Source organism: Jaculus jaculus, chromosome 2, assembly GCF_020740685.1.
Source record: "Jaculus jaculus isolate mJacJac1 chromosome 2, mJacJac1.mat.Y.cur, whole genome shotgun sequence".
Classification (NCBI taxonomy): domain Eukaryota; kingdom Metazoa; phylum Chordata; class Mammalia; order Rodentia; family Dipodidae; genus Jaculus; species Jaculus jaculus.
The window spans coordinates 71,333,032-71,353,108 of record NC_059103.1 but is presented as its reverse complement, the minus strand read 5'-3'; the positions used below and the strand labels follow the sequence as shown (position 1 = coordinate 71,353,108).

The following is a 20,077-nucleotide window of genomic DNA, read 5'->3' as shown; positions in this document are numbered from 1 at the left end:
GAGATCAAAGATTCAAATATATGAGCTTATGGGAAACATTTTATATTCTAATCTCCACATTTCACCCATTATCCTCTATAGGCTCTGTGGCCATCACATAATGTAAAATGCATGCAGTACAAGTTTTAAAATCTCCATACTATCTATCACCCCAAACATTGTTCAAAAATCCAAAGTCTCATTTGAGACTCAAGGTAATCACTTACTTAGAAGCCTGTAAAATCAAGAAACAAGCTCTATATTTCTAACATAATGGTAGAGAGTAAACATTGCCATCCCAAAAGGGAGGAATAGGGGTATAGCAAAGAAAGACTGGATCAAAGAAACATCAAAGCCCAGCAGGGCAACATCATATCCTGCAGGTAAAGTCTATGGTAGCTCCATCTGTCCAGCTGTGATGTCTGAAGCTGCTATCTTAGAGAAGATCCATTCTGAGGCTGAAACTGCCTTGGGGAACACCCCATGGTCTTGGCATGTCCAACATCCTGGAGTCTCCATTACCATCATGATTCATCTTCATAGCTTCATGCAGTGGCCTCTTGCAGCCTGCATTTGGCACTTTGTCCCTGCTCCATATTGTTTGTCTGTGGTAGCACTTTGGCATCATGGTGCAGTACCACTCCATCTTGCGTTTTTCATGCCTTCAAAACCAGGACCATATGGTGGTGCTGCCACATTCTGCCAGATCAGGATGAGGTGTGGCCTGTCACAGATAACCTTGGAGAGCATGGAAATTCTGCATCTCCCACTAGGTTCTTTTTTCTTTTATCTTTCAAAAGGATGTGCATTCTTTTTATTTTCAGCATTATAATAGTTGGTGTATTGCCTTCAGGGATTATATTCTATAAGGCTTCTCTGGTCCACAGGTCCAAATTCTTCCATGTTTTTTGTATAAATCAGTTCTAAAGATTTGCAAAATCAGGTGGTCAGGTTTATCATATCAACATCCCCACTCCAGTGTCAATTTCTATATCAGTTGCTTTCTTATGTCTGTGAATAAGAAGTAACCAGAAGCAATTTAGGGAAGGAAAGAGTTTAATTTGACTTCCAGTTGTACAAAATAGAGTCCATCATGATGGGAAAAACATGAAAGGAGCAATAAGACAGCTTTGCAGTGCAGCTTCCAAAACAGAGAACAGAGCATGTAGGGCTCATGGAAATAATCTCCAGGTAAACCTTCTAAAGTTTCCACAACTTTCTCAAATATCATTTTGCTGATGTCCAACTATTCATGTCCATGAGCATTTGGGATGCATTTTATATTCTAACCTCCCTAAAGGGGAAGGGTGTGGGTCTTAGCTTCAAATCCTTAGATTTGTATGTGAGTTGGGTGGGATAAAAGTCAGAAGTAGAGACCAGGAACCTAGAAAGGGGCTATGAGGGAGGAAGGAGAGGGGGCAGAGTAAGGGAAGAGTATAGTAGAAATGCAATCAGAGGGACAAAATACTGGGGATAGAATGGTTTAAGTGGGGTCAAGGGAGGAAATGGAAGATAGAAGGGGTCTGAGGAGGATTAATCAAAATTTAAGCTGTGATGACTAAGCCATTTGGAAACCTACTACTTTGCTACATTAATAATATATATGTTAAAAAGGAGTTTGGGCAGAAGTACTGTGGGGGCAGATAATACTGTACCCAGAAGTCATTTAGTGTTATTAGAAAAATTTCAATGCAGGGGAAGGATATCTTCCAGTGAGTTGTTGTTCAGGCAGGGCCCTGATGCCCCAAATAATTATAAGCTATTGCCAAAGCTCTTGGTTTCCCACCAGAACAAGATGGCAAAGCCCAGTTGCTACAGACTACACAAGCTAGGGATTCAGGTCCCGAGAAACCAAACTGGAGCTGAGCTGGAAGATTTCCTTCCTATTGACTAGCTATCAGCTGTCATTATGCTAGAAAGAGCTATGCAGCACATAGCTTTTGGGGGGAATAAGCCATATAATGCCAACAGCAGACCTTGTAAGCTTTACCAAACCTTGTAAGACCTTGTAAGCCAACCAGACAAAAATATGCCAACTGGTGCAATGATGTCATGCCTGTTATGGGGGCACCAACTATACTCTGAATTGACTAGAGGCCTGCTCTACATGGGAAAATTCATGCTGGTACTGAAAACATACTTAAAAGCTTATGGTACAGAAGATCACAGGCCCTAGGTGGGCAAACTACTACTACTGTTGTATGCATAAATGCATGTAGTATGCCAACCAAACTCTAGACCCTATGTCTGCACTCATATGTTAATGCTATTCTTGCTTTTGGTTAGAGAAACATCTCTTTCCAGATGGCGGTGACCACTTTGGTGACTTAAAACCCCGCATACTGTTGAGAAGTGACAGCACTAAATAAGACATCTCTATCACACCCTCCAAGGCTCAGGGTCCTTTTGGGAAGAGGTGGCAGAAGGAATGTAAGAAGGCAAAGGAAAGGGAAGAGCACTTCCAGTGTTGTCTTCCAAACACAACGTAGCCTTGTTATTCAAAATCACACAGTGACTGACTCTGCCTACATAAGAACTGCATAACAAGAGGAAAACTGATGATGTAAAAACAGAAGACACACTAGTTGGGAAAAAAAAAAAAAAGTGGTTTAGTGGAAGTGACATTTAGGTGGGGGTTGTGGAGGTAGTAGGTAGGAGGGGATTATGATCATCATGTATTGTCTATACTTATCAAAGTTTTCAATTAAAACTTATCAGTGGGGGACTTAACTATAATTTTTAGTGGGCCATAATCACATGTTTTGCTGAGTATCATTTTGTAGATACAGAATTAGACATACAGATAGATTATAGTGATATCTTTGCTGAGAGGACCAAAAAAAAAATGGCACTCTGAAATGCAGATTATTTAAGTACCATTATGACCCACTTTGGAATTCTGGCTAGAAGCTAATCTATTTCTCTTTTTGTATAGCCCATTTATAACCTTGGTCCTTATTGGGCTTCATACTCAAAGGTGAGGTATTCCAGAGAGCTATAGAAGTTCACAGAAAGAAGTATACCAATGAATGCCATCAAACATTTCAACATTGTTTAAGAGTTGAAGTCCACAGACTTTTCGGAGTCCCAGGGAGAATCTTAACTGTGATCTCTTATAACATCACAAAACAAGGTACATATTTCCAACATGCACTGGCATAAAATAGCTATTCTAAATCCAAAAAGGCAGCATAGGGCCATAGCAAGGAATGATCAGAAGAAAGCAAGAGTAAGTCCAGTAGGTCAAACTCCAACTCTTACAGCTCCATCTCTGACATTTGGGAATTCTGACAGGATCATCTGGACCACAAAGGGCTCAAGTAGCTTCAGCTATGATGCCTGTAATATCTCTTACAGTACAGATCTGCCTTGTACCCCTAGATTTTTTTTTTTTTTGATAGATATCCCATGCTCCTAGCATCTCTCCAGTGTTCTCCATTGCATTTGGTGGTTCATCCTGACAGCTTCACACAGTAACCTCTCTTGGCATCCCTGCAAGTACTTTAACCTTGCTTCACATTGCTTAGCTTCAGTGTTTCTTTGGAATTGTGTTTAAGTATCCCATGAACCCCATATACCTTGCATCTCTCACTATGCTAGAGCCACACAGATAATACTGCCAACTTCTGCTGTCAGATCTAAATGAAGCCTGAAACCCATGGAACACATATATTGCAGCCTTTATATCCTAAACTTGAAAATCAGACTTCCTTTAATATTCTTCCTTCAGCAGCTTTTTGTTCAAAATAATCACACTTTTCCTGTAGTAGTGAGTTTTTGATGATCATGTTCTTGCCCTGAGGGGAATCTTCCTTATTGTCCCAGTGCAGAGCAATTTCTTTCTCTCCCTCTCTCTCTCTCTCTCTCTCTCTCTCTCTCTCTCTCTCTCTCTCTCTCTCTCTCTCTCTCTCTCTCTCCTTCTCTTTCTCTGAGGCAAGGTCTCTAACCCAGACTGACCTGAATCTCACTCTGTAGCCCCTAGGCTGGCCTCACCCTCAGAGTGACACTACCTCATGGTGCCCAGCAAATTGATTTATCCTTAACAGTGTCAATCTCTTTTCAAAAGTTTTTTTTTTGTTGTTGTTCATTTTTATTTATTTATTTGAGAGTGACAGAGGCAGAAAGAGGCAGATGGAGTGAGAGAGAGAGAGAATGGGCACGCCAGGGCTTCCAGCCACTGCAAACGAACTCCAGACGCGTGCGCCCCCTTGTGCATCTGGCTAACATGGGTCCTGGAGAATTGAGCCTTGAATCAGGGTCCTTAGGCTTCACAGGCAAGCGCTTAACCGCTAAGCCATCTATCTCTCCAGCCCAACAGTGTCAATCTCTTTAACAATTCCATGCAAAGTAGCCCCGGTCTTTAGACCTAAGACATTTAATTTTCTCACATTGATTTCAGTGTCAAACTTTGTATTTTTCATGTCTTCTTTGCAGTTTTTCTTTTTTAATTGTGTCAGCTAAAAGAAGTCACACCCCACTAAGTGATATTCTGTCTTGAAATTTCCTCTGTGAGGCATATAATCCACTACGCTAAATTTTAGCTTTGCCTAGATTCTATGAACACAGTATGCAATCAATTTATTTGCTATAATATCACAAGAATGATCTCTCGCCTATTCTCAACAAATTCTATTTTCTCTTTTGACAACTCATGAATCCACGTTTCTCCTGGATTTTTTGGTCTTCAAATTCCCCCAAGAATAGCTCACTGAACACTATTATGAGGCTTCTCTTGGTCCAGTTTCCAAAGACTTCCATATTCTGTTTTCAAACCAGTTATACTAAGAACCATGTGATCAGGATTTTCACAACAATGAAACCCAGCAAAAGTCAGTTTAAGAGAATAAGATCTTATTTCAGCTTACAGTTAATTATTAATAGTCCATCATTACAGGGAAGCCACGGTCACAGCACTAGCCACATTCAATCCAATAGTGGGGAAGCAGAACAGAGTTAGGAATGCTGGTGCTCAGTCAGTTTTCTCCATCCACAGTCCAGGACTCCAGTCAACGGAAATGTGGTGCCCAAAGTTACAGCAGATTTTTCTACCTCAATTAACCTAATCAAGATAATCATTCACAGGTGATTCTAGGTTCTTCAAGTTGATAATCCTTATAAACCATTACATTCACTAAAAGTAAACATAATTTTAATGGTTATTATTACTATAGTGCTATTCTAAATCATAATTATGACAAAAAATGTTTACCACAAGTATTGCAATAATCTAGAATTATGTGTCCTTTCTTGTTAGCAAAATGTGAAATACTGTTTGGATATAAGTACAAAATCTGTTGGTACAAATACAATAATTTAACAATGGTAGTACTCTCTATTTTAAGTTATCATTAAAGAAATTATTAAGAGAACACTGATACGAATATTCAAATAAATTTCACTTAAATTTCAAGTATGTTTTAAGACAAAAATACTGAAATACCAGTGGTAGACTAAGAGGGTTTGTTGCAGCAGTATATCTAATACAATTTATCACATGACTAACTTACTGTGTCTTTATTTCAGGTAGCTTTTTTGAAAATATTTTTGTAAAAATAAATTAGAAGTCGCATGACACATTTTTTTTTTTCAGCTAGGGAATATGTAGGTTGGAGAATAGGAATAGTGAGACTATTGCTGTCTTTTTGACAATTAAGAATAAAGTGTGAAACAGAGCAGAGATCTACTGATGGACAGTTTTTGTATGTATGGTTTTCAACCCACAGGATTAATTACAAACTGACTACCCTAGATTAGCTACATATCACTACACCACCATTTATAATACACATATTCATTTCCAGAAATTAAACTATACAGATGTTTGCATTTCAGATTTTATAACGGTTGAAGCATAAGTGAAATTACATAATTTAATGTACCCAAAGCTACAAAAACAAATTCTCTGAAAAACTAACCCAATCTTTAACTTTTCAAATAGATGCTATTATCTTTCTTTAAATCAGATGTTAAGGACCTATTATAAACTATTTTCCAGTGGGCTTCAAGGATTTTGGTTTCCTTTTTCTTTGTCATGGGCACAGAAAAGGAAGATCTTCAGGAGTCTGCCAAGGAAAGAAGCAAAGAGAAAGATACAAGCTCTTTTAGAAGTGCTGCAAACATGATCAGTAGCATGCCCCAGCAGAGAGTGATAATTTTGTAATACATCTTTCTTATTTACAAGTTTTTTTGTGTGTGTGAAATAATATCTGATAAAGTGAGTTTAATGTCTTAAATGTTATTAGTTCTAAAGAACTAAAGATTTAATTCTGAATGATAGATATTTTTTTGTAATAGTATCAAAGTCCATGCAATCTATATTAAGTTGCTTAGACTCCACAGGGTCCCCTCAGCCAAACCATTTGGGCCTTACAAGTAAGAACATCTATCACTCTGTAAATGTCTTTGCCTGTAAGGCCCTGCCAAAAACTACTTGACCCTACACAGTCCCCACTATTAAACAATTTGGGCTCCACAAGGTCCTGACCACTTATACACTCAGACTCCACATGGGAGTACAGAGGATGCACAACACCTTACCTGCACTTTTGTCTTCAGGGTTCTATTGCTGAGCTGTTCAAATTCCACAGGAGAATCTAAGGAGCTGCTCAACCCTTCCACCTTTTACTCCAGGGTGCCTACCACTGAGCCAGGGGAAGTCTATACCACAAGCACCTCTGCAACTGAACTTGAAGCAGCACTGAACCTTGGCCAAAGGCAGCCAAGATGCAAAGACTCATTTAACATAGGAGTTCCAGAAAGACTTGGTCAATGAATGATCTACAGATAGGCAGTCTCAATGCAAAATACACAACATGAAAAGTTAATGAGAACTACTTAGAAGAAATTCCCAGACAAAAAATTCAAAAGAATCCTTATACATAAAAATAACTTGATGAGAAACAAATATTTGCTGCAGTGAATTCAAAGAGGACATGAGCAAATGCCTGAATGGAAGCTGATAGAACACCATGAGCACTGAAAGAACCAAGAGAGCACCAACAACAGAATGAAATAAGGATGTTGTAACAGGGTATGAAAATAGAATCCAAAAAAGAAATAGAAATACTTAAGAAAAACCAAACTTGAGTAAGATTTCAAATAAAAATCTGTCAAGTTAAATAAAAGGTCAGTGGACATCATCATCAATGAAATATACCATGTGAAAGACAGAAAATAAGGGTTTGAAGAGAAGATATAACAGTCAGTTTAGTCAGTGACATGTTCCAAAAACCCCATATGAATAGATGTGAGATATGTTGGATATCATGAAAAAAAAAAAACAAATTTACAAAGTATGAACATAGACGGAAAAAAACTCTAAGCCAAAGGCATAGAAAATAATCTCAGTAAAATTATAGAAGAAAATATCCCAAATTTAGGAAAAAAGATCACTGTACGGTTTCAAGAGGCATATAAAACACCAAATAGACAGACACAGAAACACAATTCCTCAAGTCATATTACAAACAAAACAAAAAACATGTAAAATAAAGGGTAATAAGAGTTGCCAAAGGGAAGGAACAGTCACATGTATAGGCAAGCCTACCAGTGTTAACAGCTGTTTTTTAGTATCTAATCTGAAGATCAGAAGGGCTTTGAAATGAGAACATCTCCCAACCTAGACTATTATTCCCAGCAAAACTCTCTTTCTTTCATAATTAAATGGGAAAAAGTAATTAATGATAGTCAATTTTTATACAAAGGAAGATTAAGAAAATATAAAACACAACAAAGTCATACATATAATTGAAATCAATACACATTTTTCTATAATACCTCTGAAAGTGATTACCTCAACACTCCTGTTAGAAGACAACTGGAAGATTGGATTAGGAAATAGCATCCTTCCTTTTGCCTTTTTCAAGAAATTTTTCTTACTATCAATGACAGATACTACATAAGGGTGAGAGGATGCAAAAGGGTATTCTAGTCAAAAGGAACTAGGAAAAAAAGGAGAATTTTCTATTCTAAAATCTGACAAAACTTATTTCAAACCAATATTAGTCAGAAGAGATAAAGAACATACTTCAAATTAATGAGGGAAAATCCATCTAGAGGGTATTGTAATTTTAAAATATATAGACACCAAAACAGGGGTGCCCAACTTCAAAAAATAATTACTGCTACATATGACGTAACAGATTATACACAGGACAGAATTAGCAGGTGACTCTAATATCCCATACTCACTAATAGGCCATTCAGATAAAAAAAATACAGAAAAATAGAGTCCCATAATATCATAGAAAAACTGTAGTAAAGAGATGTCTATAGAACATTTCCATGTAACCACTATGTAACATACATTCTTATCATCAGTCTATTCCAAAATTGATCACATGCTATAGCACAAAACAAAGTTAGGAAAACTGAAATAATCTCTTGTATTCTATCTGAGCATAATGGAATAATGCTAAAAATCAATAAGAGACACTGCATAAATACATAAACTCATAGAGGTTGCAACCCATGATTGAATAATAAAAGGTCACTGAAGAAGTCAAGGAGGAAATAAAACAGGTCCTAGAATTGAAAAGTAAGACACAACATGTAAAGCTTAAGGGATACAATGAAGCCAGAAATAGTTACAAAAAGAAGAAGAAGAAGAAGGAGGAGGAGAAGGAGGAGGAGGAGGAGGAGGAGGAGGAGGAGGAGGAGGAGGAGGAGGAGGAGGAGGAGGAGGAGGAGGAGGAGGAGGAGGAGGAGGAAGGGGAGGGGGAGGCGGAGGGGGAGGAGGAGGGGGAGGGGGAGGGGGAGGAGAAGAAGAATAAAAGAGGGCGGGAGAGATTGCTCAGTGTTTAAGGAACTTGTCTGCATAGTTTAAGGTCCCATGTTAGACACTCCAGATTCCACATTACCCAGATGCACATAGGTTAAGCAAGCACAAGGTTGCACATGCCCACTAGGTGACACAAGTGTCTGGAGTTTGATGTCAGTGGCTGAGGTCCCGGCATGACAAGTCTCTCTATCTGTCTCTCTCCCTAATATATATATCAAAAAGAATCACAAAGAAAAAGTAAATATATATTTCTTTTTAAAACTTTTAATATTATTTATTTATGCATGAGAGAGAGACAGAGAGAGAGAGAGAGAATGGCACCCCAGGCCACCAGCCACTACAAATGAACTCCAGACACATGTAGTACTTTATGCATCTGGCTTATGTGGGTTCTGAGGAACTGAACCTGGGTCCTTCAGCCTTGCAAACAAGTGCTCCAGCCCAGTAGATAGATTTCTGAAAAGGTGAAAATAACTGATAGATACTCAATAAAATTACCATGAGAGACAGAGAGAGAGAAGACCCAAAATTAGTAAGTCTACAAATGAAAAGGGAGATACATAGATAACAAATGAAATCGAAAAACTCATAAGGACATGCTTGAAAAACCTATGTTCCACTAAGTTAAAACTGCAAAAGACTGTTGGAAAGATCACTTAGTGGTTAAAGCTCTTGCCTACAAAGCCAAAGGAACCAGGTTTGACTCTCCAGGACCCATGTAAGCCAGATGCACAAGGTGATACATGTATCTGGAGTTCATTTGCAGTGTCTGGAAGCCCTGGCATGTCCAATCTTTCTCTCTCTCTCCTTCTCTCTCATAAACAAATAAATAATAATTTAAAAGCTCCAAAAGAAATGAATAAGTTTCTAGATGCATATGGTATACCAAAATTAAAGCAAGATGAGATAGACCCTTTAAACCAATTTATATCATGTCACAAGATTGAAGCAGTAAGAAAGTGTAGTTTTCCAAAGAAAAACAGCCCAGGTCAGACAAATTTACTGCAGAATCATACCAGACATTTAAAGAAATAAAAGCAATTCTCAAATTGTTCCATAACATCGTAAAGGAAGACATGCTTCTAACTCTTCCTATGAAGCTAGCATTACACTTATTACAAAATCAGATAAAACATAACAAAAACGAGAAAACTACAGACCAATTTGATAAACTGAATCAAAAATTCACAATACAACAGTGTTCCAAACAAAGTCAAGAATGCCTCAAAATGATTATTCACAATGATCAGGTTGGCATAACTTGAAAGATGCAGGAAAGATTCAACATATGTAAACCAATAAATATAACTCAGGATATGGATGGACTCAAAGTCAGAAATCATACAATCATGTTAATTTATGCAGAGAAATATTTTGACAAAATCTGACATCCGTTCATAATGAAAACCCTAGAGTGACTATGAGAGGAGTGAAGTTATCTTTCCCCATGCATAAAAATCAGCTCCAAATCAATCAAGTACTTCAGTGTAAGATCTTAAAATCTGTAATGGCTAAAGGAAAAATAGGGAATGCCATCCAAAATATAGACATAAGGAAGTACTTTGTGAATAGGGCTGTGATTGCCCATAAAATAAGGCAAACAATGAACAAATAGGACCTAATGAAATTAAAAACCTTCTGTACAGCAAAGTCAACTGTCCTTTCATCTCAAAGGCAGTCTTCAGAATGGGAGAAAAATTTTGCCACCTGTACATCTGATAGGATATTAATACCTAGGGAAATTATATGTGTGTGTGTGTGTGTGTGTGTGTGTGTGTGTGTGTGTGTGTGTATTCAACTCAACACAATGACAAAGTGGGCTATGGAAGTGAACAGAAGGTTCTCAGAAGGAAAAAAGAACATATGTATATTTAATAACTATTTTAATGTGTTCAACATTTTGTTGGTTTGAATCAAATACTCTGCGTAAATTCATGTGTTCTGAATGCTTCAACCACAGCCTGTAGCAGTGTTGGAGGCAGAGTCTTGTTGGAGGAGAGTTGCTGGGGGGTGCTACAGCAAGCTTTCCCTTACCAGAGTTCAGCTTATTTTCTTGCTGAAGTTTGCTACCTGCTGTAACAGAAGTGCTGGTACTGACATATGAATAAGTATGTAGTTAAAATAAAATTGAGAATCAAGAAATAAACTCACACGTGGAGAAAACTGTTTGCAAGAATACCAAGACCAAGAAGCAAAGAATAATTTCTTCCTCAGATAATTTTGGGACAACTGAAGGTACACATAAAAATCAATAAATGTAAACATCTACCTCACTATATATTTCAAACTGCATAGAAATGTAAATGTAACAGTAAAGAATATAAAACTTTAGGCAAAACTGAATATATAAAACATTGGAAGCTTGGAAGGTTGTGCAAATTTGACACCAGGAAGACAAGTAACAAGAAAAAAAGAACATGCAAGGAGAAAGAATTTCAGAGTTAACACAAAAACAATTGGAAATATTCACCAAGTGAGTGCTTCCTGAAGTGACTAATATAACATTTAGCTTCTAAAACATGGGTAATTTATCCTATCAATCCTACATTTCTTAACAGTAACTCGAGACACAAAATGCAAGCTGGAGGGATGGTTTAGCAGTTAAAGGGCTTGCCTGCAAAGCCAAAGGACCCAGGTTCGATTCCCCAGGACCCATGTAATCCAGATGCACAAGGAGGTGCATGCTTCTGGAGTATGTTTGCAGTGGCTTGAGGCCCCGGCACACCCATTCTCTCTCTGTCTCTCTCTCTCTCTCTGTCTGTCTCTCTCTGACTCTTTGTTGCTGTCAAATAAATAAGTCAATAAAAAATGCTTTAAAAAAAAAGAAACACAGATGCAAAGACACTGGTTGGAGTCTGCATGTGTGTGGGCACTGGGGTTTAATCAGTATTATTGAGTATAGTATTGAGTTAGTGCTTATGCACACATTTCCGCAGACACCTTATGCTGAGACCTTTTGCATCAGCAAATTTGAGTTTTATTTGGAGCTTATGCTAAATAGCTAGCGACCAAGATAGAAAGGGAGACTTGGGGAGAGTGAGTAGAAGGATTCAAGACCCCTGTCTGCCCCTGGTATGGTCTCTGTTGCTGCGCACAGAGCACCCGGCCAAGATTGTGACTAAGTGGTTTGTGACTATCTGTGTTATGTAACATGTCTAGAAATGCATTTACTCTCTTTTTAAGACAACTGATAAGGGATGTTTGAGTTGACTACCCAATTGATTTTGTAACTCTTACAAAGCCAAATACTTAATTCATATAGACAGGAATAAGGAAAATTGGTTTTTATTGTAAGAACTTTAGTTTGGCTTCAAGGTCAGTTTTACAAAAGCATTTTGTCTGTCTGTCTTATAAAACAAGGATACTCATTTGATTTCCTATCTCTGAGTTCTCCAGTATTTGAACTACTCATGTGCAAGTATTTGAATGTGAGGTGAATGAATTATAGTTCAACACTTAAGTAAAAATAATAATTTCTGTATAGAATACCAAATTGTGTATGGATTATTAGTCATGATAATTTTACCATCTGCCAAGATACTTCACACTTACTAACCCTTAAGACAAAGTTGTTCCTATGTATTATCTGTCAGCAGTTTTCACATTTGGAAATTGTGGCTCACAGAGAAAATTAATTTACCATATTACATTGAGGGTATTTAAGCTACTGTTCCAGTTTCTGACTTCAAACTTCAATATTGTTTGCAACATTCAACTTCCATTTAATATTTTAGTGGGTGTTAAGTAAATAATTGATACTGAAGTTATTCTTGTCATATTCAATAAAAGAGAATTTCTAGTAATATTAGTAATTTTAAGTTAGATTCTGTGTATATATGGTGCATGTGATATACATAGGATTTGCAAAATAAATTCTAACATGTTGTATGTATGAACAATTATTGTGGTAAGGAATGTAATAGCAAATGTATTAACATAAAAGCAAATAATATCCTATTTAATATGAATGTTTTAAATTTCAATTGTGTTTTAATTATGGTATACATAAACATTTGAGTGAATAAAAATTTTACTGTTGTATAAACATGTTTTGATGATAAATTATAAGGATAAACTAAATTGCAACACCATGGATGAAATTACTCAGTGAATTTTAAATTTACATTATTGAATGCTAATCATTTTTCACTCACACATTTTAACACATATATAAAAGTCTTAATCAAAATACTTTTTCATCCAAAATGAATGGAATAAGGAATATCTCTTAATATATGGTGTGATGATTTTGTTCTTCAAATATTACTGTCTTTGTAATAAGTCATTTTTGATAAAAAAAGAAAAGATTATGGCAACTGTGCCATAATAATATCTTTATACTTTCTTAAACTATGTAAGAAGACTATGTGATAAGACTATGTAATAAGACTATGTAACTAAACTATGTAATAAGGTTTTCTAAGAGTTACAAAATCAACTGGGTAGTCAACTCAAACATCCCTTATCAGTTGTCTTAAAAAGAGAGTAAATGCATTTTTAGACATGTTACATAACACAGATAGTCACAAACCACTTAGTCACAATCTTGGCCGGGTGCTCTGTGCGCAGCAACAGAGACCATACCAGGGGCAGACAGGGGTCTTGAATCCTTCTACTCAGTCTCCCCAAGTCTCCCTTTCTATCTTGGTCGCTAGCTATTTAGCATAAGCTCCAAATAAAACTCAAATTTGCTGATGCAAAAGGTCTCAGCATAAAGTGTCTGTGGAAACTATGTAATAAGAGCCACCAGAGTACATACATTTTTTTAATTTGATTTATTAGTTTTCTTTTCATCAAATACAGGCAGTTTGGTACCATTGTTTAGGCTCATCTATGATCTACCCCCTCCCATTAGACCCTCCTTGTTGATGTAAATGGGTCGAGCATTGTGGAGTTAGTCCCCAGTTATTGTTATTAGTTGTTTTTAAATGACACTATCTGATCTACTTAGCCTCATGCAGAATAAGGAAATGAATTAGTCTATAAGAAACAGAATTAATTACAGTTGTACACAGATAGTATAGTTAGATGAACTGGGCATTTGTGAAGATAACAAGCATCTATCCTAAATGCAGGGAGAGAAAGATGGATGTTCAAATAGTTAAGGACTGCTTGTCAAAGGCTGATATAAATGGCAAAGGCTACAGATAGAACTTTCCCCCTTTTGGGTTCTGAAGGATGCATTTTGCAGAGATATTACTTTAAAACACAAGAATTTTTATTTTTAAATTTTAAATTTCACATATGCATTGTTTGAGGTTTTTTTTTTTTCTTTCCAATTCTGAACCACTGAATTTACTGTTCCAGTTGACAATCATTGCAGTGTCCCACAGCAAAGAACATTAATAATTTTGAGAATATGTTTCACTCATATAACATTACCTTGTATTAGACCTAAATGAAAGTCTTACCTGCACTTGTTTTGAGACAAGGATTCACTTTTAGCAAAGGCTGACCTGGAACTTACTCTGTAGCCCACTCTGGCCTTGAACTCATGGTGAGCCTCCAACCTCAGTCTCCTGAGTATTGGAATAAAAGATGTAAGCCATCATTCTTAGTCTCTTTAACATTTTCTGTTTAGGTTAGTTTCAGATATTTAAAAAAAAATTGAGTCATAAATACTTGTAGTGTTTTTGTCAGGAAACCTCAAGGTGTTTTGTTGCTACAACTTTCTTCTTTTCTTAAGTACTAGTGATCAAACTTTTATTTAAGTTTAATGAATTTGGTTTCATTATGGCAGGACATGAACAACTGATTGTGAAAATTGGTAACTTCATTATGATCATTACTTAATCACATAAGTCACTTATGACTAATATCTACTAATCATTTTAAACCTGGTTTATTCATAGTTTTGACCTCAGGTATGACATGAATCACTTGTGTATTGGGTCTGCAGGCCTTGAATCTCTGCCCTAAAATCATAAGCATTATGACTTGGTTCCATAGGTCAGGACTTAACTGACAACACTTAATTAACATTGACCTTCAGGTATCATCTTACCCAAAACTTTCTGTTTCTTAGAGAAGAATATGCAACCGGAGAATGAGATTCCAAACTATGACTAAAATGTCATTGAAAAAACTTTGCAGAAATTATGAGTTTGATAACATATCCCTTTTAGTTTGACAAATTATTAACCTTTTAAATATTATAAAATAGTCCATTACTGGAGAGATGGCTTAGTGGTTAAGGCACTTGTCTGTGAAGCCTGAGGATCCAGGTTCTATTCCCCAGTACCCATGTAAGCCAGATGCACAAGGTGGCACTTGTACCTATAGTTTGTTTGCAGTGGCTGGAGGCCTTGGTGCACCCATTCTATCTGCCTTTCTCTCCAATAAATAAATAAAATATTTCTTAGAAAAGAAAAAAAATAAAAATAAAATAGTCCATTAATTGTTATATTTGGAGCCTCTATGTTACCAAATATGTTTCTGTATCTTAAGAAGAGCTAACACAAAAGTCAGAGGAATAAAATTGTATGTAAGCTTAGTATTAAGAAATTAACCACTCTTATAATTCCTGTCTTTCAGGAAAGAACGGTGACCATCAGAAGGCAAACAGTAGGAGGATTTGGATTAAGCATAAAGGTAGCCTACTTTTCCAGTCTGTCCTTACAAAAACCAAGCTATAAGCACTGAACTCTTGTTTACTTTAATGTTTGTGGCTTCATGAGTAAGTAGAATAGCTATATTGCAAACTCTGAAATTTAGATTGCAGTGTAAACTTGTTTGGTTTTAATAGAATAATGCTCACCATTATCTTTTGATCTAGATATTACAGGAAATATTTAGGAACTTTAACTCAGCTGGCAACGGATATAATTCAATGCATCCCTTGCCTACTTTTCTCCAAGTATTATATACAATGTTGTGTGCTAACTGCCAGCACAGGAAACACTGACCTGCAGTGAGCAGAGCAGGAAGAAGTTTTATACAAAAGAGACCTGAGAGAATATGAAGATTTTAGATGTAGTTGTCTTTTTGTTGTTTAATCTTATGTATAAAAAAAAAATCTCTAAATTGATGCCAAGTTCATTTGGAACAATTTTGTTTTTGTTTTAGTGTGTTTGTTTTGTTTTTTCAAGGCAGGGTTTTGCTCTAGCCCAGGCCAACCTGGAATTTACTATGTAGTCTAAAGTTGGGCTCAAACTCGGAGCAATCCTCCTGCCCCTGCCTTCCCTCCCAAATGCTGGGATTAAAGTCATATACCAGCAGGCCTGGCTTGAAATAAAATTTTTAAGTCTTTTATTTCTATACATTATTGACTGTAGAAGTGGACCACACCTGCAATTCATCATCACAGAAATAAAAGAAAATTCCAAAGAATTAGAATTATGTAAATATAGTTATCCAATTAACTTTAATGCCCATAAGAAAAATACATCTATACATACATGAATGAATTTTAACTTTATCTTCATTCCTGGGTTTAGAATTTACTTATGTTAGGTGAACAACATTTGTAAATTTTAGCACACATTTCAAAACATGTAATCTAGCTCAGATTATGTATGTTTGAAGAGAAGAATTACGTTATGACTACCAGGTCTAGTCAACTTTAAAAAATATATATATTTATTAGATGCAGGGAGTGGGACAGAGGAAGGGAGAAATAGATATTGAGAGAGGCAGATATGTAGAGAGAATAGGCTCACTAGGGCCTCTAACCACTGCAAATGAACTCCAGAAACATTCACCACTTTGTGAATCTGGCTTACTTGGGACCTGGAGAATTGACCCTGGGTCTTTAGACTTCACAGGCAAGTGCCTTAGCCACTAAGCCATCTCTCCAGCCTTAGTTAACTTTTTTTGAAATTGGTCTTAAAAAGAGATTAGTGTGCAAAAGCATTCTTTTTCAGAGATAAGAATGTTGCTACATAAAATAACACTACTTAGCTTATTTTAATTATATTTTGTATGTACTTAACCATCTGTGACCCAAGGACACATGTAAAATAATTATTAGATGTGAGATCTGTCTTGAAGATCTCATCATTCAGTATGCAAGGTTTTGATTTGATTGTTTGACTTTGTTTTTATTTTTATGCTACAATATTTATTGAAGAGTAAAAAAATTAAAGGTACCACTAAAAATAGCTGAAAGACCAGGAACGCAATCACAGTTTATTACACTTGAGTTATGCATTTTCTCATCCCTGGTGCTGACTACAGTTTAGAAGTTGAGCTATATTAATTCCATGACAGAAAGAAAGGCTCTCCTCTTACATATTTTTTTTTTCTGTTCATAGATTAAACCACTAAACACAGTGATATACATATATTTTTTAACAAAAATGCCACAGTTCATCTTAAAACTTTTTTTTTTATTTTTTATTTTATTTTATTTATTTTTTATTTTTTTTATTTTTTTTTTAATTTTTATTAACATTTTCCATGATTATAAAATATATCCCATGGTAATTCCCTCCCTCCCCACCCCCACACTTTCCCATTTGAAATTCCATTCTTCATCATATTACCACCCCATTACAATCATTGTAATTACATATATACAATATCAACCTATTAAGTATCCTCCTCCCTTCCTTTCTCCACCCTTTATGTCTCCTTTTCAACTTACTGGCCTCTGCTACTAAGTATTTTCATTCTCACGCAGAAGCCCAGTCATCTGTAGCTAAGATCCACATATGAGAGAGAACATGTGGCGCTTGGCTTTCTGGGCCTGGGTTACCTGACTTAGTATAATACTTTCCAGGTCCATCCATTTTTCTGCAAATTTCATAACTTCATTTTTCTTTACCGCTGAGTAGAACTCCATTGTATAAATGTACCACATCTTCATTATCCACTCATCTGTTGAGGGACATCTAGGCTGGTTCCATTTCCCAGCTATTATAAATTGAGCAGCAATAAACATGGTTGAGCATGTACTTCTAAGGAAATGAGATGAGTCCTTTGGATATATGCCTAGGAGCGCTATAGCTGGGTCATATGGTAGATCAATCTCTAGCTGCTTTAGGAACCTCCACACTGTTTTCCACAATGGCTGGACCAGATTGCATTCCCACCAGCAGTGCAGAAGGGTTCCTTTTTTTCCACATCCCCGCCAACATTTATGATCATTTGTTTTCATGATGGTGGCCAATCTGACAGGAGTGAGATGGAATCTCAATGTAGTTTTAATCTGCATTTCCCTGATGACTAGTGACGTAGAACATTTTTTAAGATGCTTATATGCCATTCGTATTTCTTCCTTTGAGAACTCTCTATTTAGCTCCATAGCCCATTTTTTGATTGGCTTGTTTGATTCCTTATTATTTAACTTTTTGAGTTCTTTGTATATCCTAGATATTAATCCTCTATCAGATATATAGCTGGCGAAGATTCTTTCCCATTCTGTAGGTTGCCTCTTTGCTTTTTTCACTGTGTCCTTTGTGGTGCAAAATCTTTGTAATTTCATTAGGTCCCAGTGGTTAATCTGTGGTTTTATTGCCTGAGCAATTGGGGTTATATTCAGAAAGTCTTTGCCAAGACCAATATGTTGAAGGGTTTCCCCTACTTTTTCCTCTAGCAGTTTCAAAGTTTCCGGTCTGATGTTAAGGTCTTTAATCCATTTGGACTTAATTCTTGTGCATGGCGAGAGAGAAGAATCTATCATCATGAAAACAAATGATCATAAATGTTGGCGGGGATGTGGAAAAAAACCACTAAACACAGTGATATATATATATTTTTTTAATAAAAATGCCACAGTTCATCTTAAAACATTTTTTAAAACATCAAAAAATTGGCTCCATGAGTTTTTTAGCCTAATATATTCTCAATTTCAATCTAAATACAACAGTAATTTCCTCCATTAAGTCTGTTTAAAATGGCAGCCACAAGCACCATACTTAAATAACAAGGGTCATATATTAGGGCATTTGAAACAAGAAAAATAATATAAGATTCTACACCCCCCGGCACAAAACAGAAATCAAACATCATTATTTTCATTAAGAATTAATTGTCTATGACTTTTCATTTTGGTTTTCTCAATATTAAACTTCTAATTTTTTCTTTTCTACATTTAAACCTATTTTTCAGTTTGATGATATACATCACAATATTATCACTTAACATCACAGGGTAATATAACTCCTGTTTATTTAACATAACTAATTGGATACGCTACTATGTATATATTAACACTATTTTCTTAAGATGTAAAAGTTAAAGTGTATACATACATAGTGAAGATAATCAAAACACTGTAGAATAGAACTAGAATTAAGTAGCTTTAATGTTTTCATTTGCTCGTTGCTTTGGGGTCAATTTTGAGCTAATAATATAATTATGCACAAAAATGCAAAAATAATTGTTTCCTGACTTACTTCTGTTAAGTAACAACTGTTGATACACACTATAGGTTTTAGAGTGAAAATTTGTAATTACAAATATTAATGATTTAACTATGGATAGCAGAAGGAAGGTGGTATGTTAGCCAACTGTAACATCCTTCACCAATACAATAAAGATTTCTATAGGTATTTGGGTGACTTTCACCTGACATAAGACATGTAGAACCTCAATATTACCTTCCAAAAACAACATTATGAAAAACTTGGTTGCTGAGGCTGGAGAGTTTGCTCAGTAGTTGTCTCTTGCCTGTGAAGCCTAATGTCACAGGTTCAATTTCCCAGTACCTATGTAAGCCAGATGCACAAAGAATATATCTGCAGTTTGATTGAAGTAGCCAGATGCCCTAACATGCCCATTCTCTCTCTCTCTCTCTCTCAAATAAATAAAGAAAATCAAAAGAAATGAATATGATTAAAAAAAAAAAAAAACCTTAGTTAACAAAATGACCCTTTTAGTCATTGAATTCTATAATACTCCAACACTCAGCTGTCATGTCCTACAAATGCTGCTGGCTAAACTCAGCAACTTGCTGTAGAGCCAAATACTGTAATCCCCTGCGCACACTCTTTGTAGCCCATACCGCAGTCTTACCCGTCACAGTTCCCCTGCACACTGTGTGTAGTCTGCATCTCAGGCCTACCTGCCATGGTTCCTCTTGCACACTGTGTATAATCTGTACCTCAGGCCCATCTCCCGTGTTCCCCCTGCACTCTCTGTGTAGTCTATTTCTCAGGCCTACTGTAAGTAGTCCCTCCTGAATACTGTATGCAGACTATTCTTCTCTCACCCCCGTACACTGTGTATAATCTATACCCTAGGCCTACCATGGTCGCTCCTTTCTCCTTGTGTGCCGACTATACCTCAGGCCTACCTGCTACAGTCCCTGACAGCACACTGTGTACATGTAACACTTCAGATCCCACTGTTGTGGGTGCCTCAATGACTCTGGTATGG

The 20,077-nt window shown here is 36.3% G+C and overlaps 1 protein-coding gene across 4 annotated transcripts in view; it reads left to right on the top strand.

Moving 5' to 3' along the window:
* The window catches only part of Sntg1 (syntrophin gamma 1), a 922,134-nt gene that overhangs the window by 517,694 nt on the left and 384,363 nt on the right, over positions 1-20,077 (top strand). For all 4 annotated transcript variants that reach the window (XM_045143328.1, XM_045143330.1, XM_045143327.1 and 1 more), the window contains one exon: positions 15,293-15,349. In XM_045143328.1, the coding sequence (XP_044999263.1) occupies positions 15,293-15,349 (57 nt within the window). The remainder of the gene's footprint in view (positions 1-15,292; positions 15,350-20,077) is intronic.